General features: G+C 46.2%; 1 protein-coding gene across 1 annotated transcript in view; it reads left to right on the top strand.

Moving 5' to 3' along the window:
* Positions 1–6,384, top strand: part of LOC102425534 (lysine-specific demethylase 3A) — a 33,933-nt gene that overhangs the window by 18,768 nt on the left and 8,781 nt on the right. Inside the window, exons 10-11 of the mRNA XM_014449012.2 lie at positions 756–843; positions 1,497–1,627. Of these exons, the coding sequence (XP_014304498.1) occupies positions 756–843; positions 1,497–1,627 (219 nt within the window). The remainder of the gene's footprint in view (positions 1–755; positions 844–1,496; positions 1,628–6,384) is intronic.

The raw sequence follows: 6,384 nt of genomic DNA, 5'->3' as shown, positions 1-6,384 counted from the left end.
AAAGTCATTTCTTAATTCCTTTTTTAAAAAATTTTTTCTTTTCCTGATTTCACAGAGGAAGGGAAAGAGAGAGAAACCCCAATGATGGGAAGAGAATCCTTGATAGGCTCTCTCCTGCATCCCCTCTCTCCTTGGGGATCAAGCCTACAACCTGGGCATTGCCTTGACCAGGAATCGACCTGTGCCCTCCGGGTTCATAGGCCACCACTCAACCACTGACCCACCCTGGCCAGACAAGTCATTTCTTTTTCATCCTAGCCTCAGAAAATGGTCCCCCCCCCCCCCCCCCCCCGTGGTCTTCGATTGTTAAGGTGCATTGCTGTTTATTCATTGCGGAGCTGCTCACTTCTTCCAGAACTTTGTATGCAAGAGGAGACTGGATCTGAGTGAGAGGGACAACTGTCAAACACCACCTAGATGTAATGGGCAAAGGGGAGTGGCTGGAATCTCAAAGAATGAGTAGTAATTTAATAAGCATCTAGAAAAGATAGGGCCCTGATACAAATGAGTTGGTGATATTTATTTTGCTACCTCTTGCTGCCTCCTGGTTTGGATGGATTTCTTGGCACTGTAGAAAAGTTAGCAATTGATGGATGAGAATATTAAAAATATTTATATACAAAATGTATCAGGCTATGAAATTTTACAGTGATAAATTTTATTTGCATTGTTAAGCATAAAATGCTAATTTGCCTTTTATTTTGGTCCATTTTTTAGTTAATAGGAGCAATTTAGTTATTCTGGTTGTTTTTCAGACCGATTGAAAAATGAAAAAGAACCGATGGTGTTGAAACTTAAGGACTGGCCACCAGGAGAAGATTTTAGAGATATGATGCCTTCCAGGTATGACTGTGGGGGTAAATGGTTCAGTCCTTGACTTGGTAGAATAAATTCTTTTTTGAGATGGTGTGAGAAAATAGTTCTCAGGGAAATATGGAAGTTGCCATGGTTTTACTGGCGCTGAGTTTTCATCTCTGCTCTTTAAACTTTGAAGATGTGTGTTTCTAAGTGAGGTAAGTTACTGAGGTTTAGATCTGGTTAATGAAAGCTCCGTGTGTTTTCCCGGCAGTGCTCTGCCAAGTGTGCAAGTGCTGAATTTGAGGCAGTAGTGAGATCAGAACTGCCATGGTTCCGTGTGAGATAGTCATGTCTTGCGTTAGACAATGAGCAGCTGGATTGGTAGATTCATTTTCCTGATTTGAGCTTGAACCTTGAAAAGTATCCTCAGAACTAATGAATAAATAAATCCGAGTGTCCAGAAAATTCATGGCTCAGATCTTTTGTCTGAGATACTCCAGATCATTTTGATACATTTTTGTGGTGAAGGAAGGAAGAATTATAACCTTTATAATTCTGATTTTGAATATTAATGTTCAGCTGTCTCCATCTTTATGAGCCAGGTATTTTTGTTTGTTCCTTTTGTGTAGAAGGAACAAATCATATAATAATGAATTAGAAAGGCAACTTTATTTTTCAAATTCTTTGTTTTGTACCAGGTTTGATGATCTGATGGCCAACATTCCACTGCCAGAGTACACACGGAGAGATGGCAAACTGAACTTGGCCTCTAGGCTGCCAAACTACTTTGTTAGGCCAGATCTGGGTCCCAAGATGTATAATGCTTACGGTAAGGAGGAAATGACTTGAAAAAATTATAATGGAATAGAGCAAATTAAAATGTTTGGAAAATTGATTTTTTTTTTTGGTTGGGGTGGATGAAAAATATGTGTAACCCCAACACTTAACACAGCAGTAGGCTTCGTTTTTGCATATTTCCTTTCATTCCTGGCCAAATGTTTGTGTATTTCCTTTTCAGAATTGTAGTTGTTGGGCATATGTAATTTTTTATTTTTCTCTTCTATATCTAATACATTATAAAATCATGTAGTTTAATAGCCCTTTCCAAAATTTTAAAATTGAGTTTATTGGGGTAACATTGGTTAAAAACATATTTCAAGTGTACTTTATTTTTTTTTCAAATTCAGTTGACATTCCATATTAATTTCAGATGTACTGCACAGTGGTTAGATATCTATCTACACTAATAAAAGAGAAACATGGTAATTAGCGTACGACCGCTACCCTTTTCATTGGCTAATCAGTGAGTATATGCAAATTAACTGTGAGCCAAGATGGCGGCTGGCAGCCATGCACTGAAGCGAGCAGGGAGGCTTGCTTGCTCCAGTGACTGCGAACTCCCAACGTTCCCCGCCTCACTTGCCGGCCCCTCAGCTGCAACTCTAAGCACACCCCCAGATCGCCCCTGCGGCTCTGTGTGTGACAGGGGGCGGGCCACAACCTCCCTATCTGCCCCTGCTCTGTGCCTTGATAAGGGGGAGCTCCCCAATCCCCAGATTACCCTGCGCTCTGTGTTTGACAGGGTGCAGCGCACCAACCCCCTGATCGGCCCTGCTCTGTGGGTGATAGAGGGTGGCGCCCCAACCCTCCTCCACAGGCCTTGCTCTGTGTGTGACAGGGTAGAGCCATAACCTCCCCATTGGCCCTGCCCTGAGTGTGACAGGGTGCAGCGCCCCAACCCCCTGATCCGCCCTGCTCTGTGTGTGACAGGGGGCGGTGCCCCAACTCCCCTATCTGCCCTACTCTGTGAGTGACAGCGGGGAGCTCCTCAACCCCCTGATCGGCCCTGCTCTGTGCATGACGGGGTGGCGCCGCAACCTCCCCATCGACCCTGCCTTGAGTGTGACAGGGGGCAGTGCCCCAACCCCCCAATCGGCCCTACCCTGAGCGTGACTGAGGGTGGCATCGCAACCTCCCGATCCGCCCTGCTCTGAGCCTGACCAGGGGCTGCACTTAGGGATTGGGCCTGCCCTCTGCCACCCGGAAGCAGGCCTAAGCCAGCAGGTCGTTATCTCCCGAGGGGTCCCAGACTGCGAGAGGGCACAGGCCGGGCTGGGGGACCCCCCCTCCCCCCAGTGCACAAATTTTTGTGCACCGGGCCTCTAATATATATATAAAAGCCTAAGCGACCCTTACGACAGAACAATCGGACTGACCAGTCGTCCAGTCGCTATGATGCACACTGACCACCAGGGGGCAGACGCTCAATGCAGGAGCTGCCCCCTGGTAGTCAGTGCACTCCCACAGCCAACCTTCTGCGGCCCCTCCCCCCGGCCACCCGAGCCCCCTCAATCAGCCCTGTTGGGGAAGGCCGGCTGGCCAAAACTTTCCATGGCTTTCTCCCCTCTGCCGGCCTCCCCCCTCCCCCCCCATAGGCCTTGATTGTCGGCCAGGGCCGAGGGACCCCACCCGTGGCACAAATTTCGTGCACTGGGGCCTCTAGTCCTATATAATAGAAGACTAAATATGTAAATCGACTGAATGGCAGAACCATCAGTTACTAATGATGCACACTGACCCACCAAAGGGCAAGTGCTCCAATGCAGGAACTGCCCCCCTGGTGATCCAGTGCGCTCCCCACGGGGGAGCCCCCGCTCCAGCCAGAAAGCCGGGCTCACGGATGACGAGCGCAGTGGGTGGTGGCGGGGAGCCTCTCACGCCTCCACGACAGCCCTAAGGATATCCGACTGATGGCTTAGGTCCACTTCCCAGGGAGTGGGCCTAAGTCGTCAGTTGGACATCCCCCAAGGGCTCCCGGACAGTGAGAGGGACAGTGAGAGGGCGCAGGCCGCAGGCCAGGCTGAGGGACCCTCCCCCCCCCAAGTGCATGGATTTCGTGCGCTGGGCCTCTAGTTTTAATATAACTTACAAAGTGATCTTCTTGATAAGTTTATGTACTACTCACCTGACACCATACATAGTTACTATAATACTAGAGGCCCAGTGCACGGATTCATGCACCAGTGGGGTCCCTAGAAGTCGCCCACGGGGATCAGTGGACTTCCGCACTGCCGCAACCCGGCCTTACCCGCCAGCTTGTCAGGTTCCAGCCCACTATCCTCGCCGCTCCCATTCATCCCGGGCCCGCTGCGCCTGCTGCCGCCACCACTCTGGCACCCAGGGGGAGTGTCCACAGGAGAGGCTGACACAGCTCCAGCTGCGCTCACCAGCCATGAGCCCGGCGTTTGGTGCTCATCTTTTAGCTGAGCGGTGCTCCTGCTGTGGGAGTGCACTGACCACCAGGGGACAGCTCCAGCTGGTTGGCCAGTCACTTAAGCTTTTATATATATAGATAGATTACTGACTATATTCCCTATGCTGAGCTTTAATATCCATGACTATTTTGTATCTACAAATTTGTACTTCTTAATCCCTTCACCCTTTTTTTTTAATTTCAGAGAGGAAAGGAGAGGGAGAGAGTGATAGAAACATCAATGATGAGAGAATCATCGATCTGCTGCCTCTTGCAAGCCCCACACTAGGGACTGAGCTCACAACCTGGACATGTGCCCTAACCAGGGAATCGAACCACGGCCTCCTGGCTCATTGGTTGACATTCAACCATTGAGCCACACCGGCCAGGCCCTTTAACCTTTTTTACCAAGCCCCCCAATCCTCTTCCATTCATGAAAAAAAAATTGTTTGCATCCTAAAGTATGGTATGGCAACCATCACTTTGTATCTATGCGTTTGTTTTCTTTGTTCATTTATTTTGTTTTTTAGATTTCACATTTAAGTGAAACCATATATCTGTCTTTCTCTGTCTGATTTGTACTATAGTTTGATATCAGGTAGTGTGATACTTCCAACTTTGTCTGTTTTCTCAAGATTGTTTTGGCTATTTGACATGTTTCCTAAGGCTTGGGAAGTTCTCATTATCTATTTCTTTGAGTAGGTTCTGTGTTCCTTTCTCCTTTTCTCCATCTGGTATACCCATTATCCTTATGTTGCTCTTTCTATGGAATCAGATAATTATCATAGTTCTTTTTTAAAAATGTTTTTTTTTAATTGATTTTAGAGAGAGAGGAAGGGAGAGAGAAACATCAATGAGAGAGAAACATGGATAGGCTGCTTCCTCCATGCTCCCTACTGAGGATCGAGCCCAGAACCTGGGCATGTGCCCTGACTGGGAATTGAATCAGTGACCTCTTGGTACATAGGTCGACATTCAACCAACTGAGACATACTGACCAGGGCAAGTTCTTTTTTTCTTTCCTCTTTTTTTTTTTTTTTAACTTTTAGTTCTCTTCTTTCTCCTGGGTCATTTCTAAGTTCCTATCTTTGAGCTCACTGATTTTCTCTTCCATCTAGTTTGCTTTGTTTCCGGTGCTCTCTAATGCATTCTTCATCTCATTTATTGAGTTTTTCAGTTCCAGAATTTCTATTTGGTTTGCTTTTATAGTTTCAATCTCTTTGGTAAAGTGCTGCTTTTGTTCACTAATTTTCTTCCTGAGTTCATTGAACTGCCTTTCTGAGTTCTCTTATATCTCATTGAGCTTCTTCACAACTGCAATCTTAAATTCTCTTGTCATTTAAGTCACATTCTCCCATGACTTTGAGTTTAATGTCAGGAGACATTTCATTTTCTTTCTGTACTTCCATGTTACTGTGGTTGTTCAAGGTATTTAACATTATTTATCTGCCTGTGCATTTGAGATATGAGTTCTTTTGTTTAGATGCTGTTTTATTCTCAATAATTTAGAGATGTGATGGGTAGGGTTCTTCTATTTTTTTCCAGCAGATGGTGATACAGTACAAGGTGTTTTTGTTCTGTTTTGTTTTTTTTCCTCTTGAGGTGAAGCAGCGCCACTTTGGTTAAGGAAAGTGCTACATATTCACTGTGAACAGCTCATCTTGGTTATGGGGCACTACCACTGTGGTATGGGTTTATGGTGGGTGCTATAGAACTGGTTTAGTGAGCTCCTAGCACTACGTTTTTACTAATGATCACTGGCCCCGCTGTGTTATTTTGGAGGTGTCTCCACTGCCTCTAATGGGCTCTGCTGGATGAACTGGGCATGGGAGACACGTGTGTGATCTTGTGGCTTCGCGCCCCCCCCTCCCAAAAAACCCATAATGAATTAAAAGAGGAATATAATGGCGGGAAAGGGCAACACATAGAATGGAATCCATTTTAATAATACGACATGCGGAAGCGAAAATAAATAGAAAATAAAAGGGCAATTTTAATAGATAAGGGAGCAACTACCTAAACAACGTTTATTGAAAATGCGCCCGCTAATTGTAGAGAGAGAAAGAGGTAGAGAGGCAGAGGGAAAAGATCAAACGGAGAGGCTCAGCCTCAGCGAGCTAGTAAAACAAGAGAGTGGTGGAAGGGTACAGCTGGCCCCTTCACCCCCCACACGTACGACTATGTGAAATGCGGAGGAGACAGGAGAAGACAAGCATGAGAACGACAGCAAGTAAGAAGAGTAGTCAGCCCGTCAGGGCCAGAGGAGAGGATAGGCGAGATTGTTGAGAGTATCGGGAGTTACTAGGAGTGAATATAGAGGTAGATAGAAGGCC

The sequence above is a fragment of the Myotis lucifugus genome, unplaced genomic scaffold, assembly GCF_000147115.1.
Source record: "Myotis lucifugus unplaced genomic scaffold, Myoluc2.0 scaffold_988, whole genome shotgun sequence".
Classification (NCBI taxonomy): Eukaryota; Metazoa; Chordata; class Mammalia; order Chiroptera; family Vespertilionidae; genus Myotis; species Myotis lucifugus.
The sequence above is the reverse complement of the archived record's forward strand: the minus strand, read 5'-3'. Positions and strand labels throughout refer to the sequence as shown.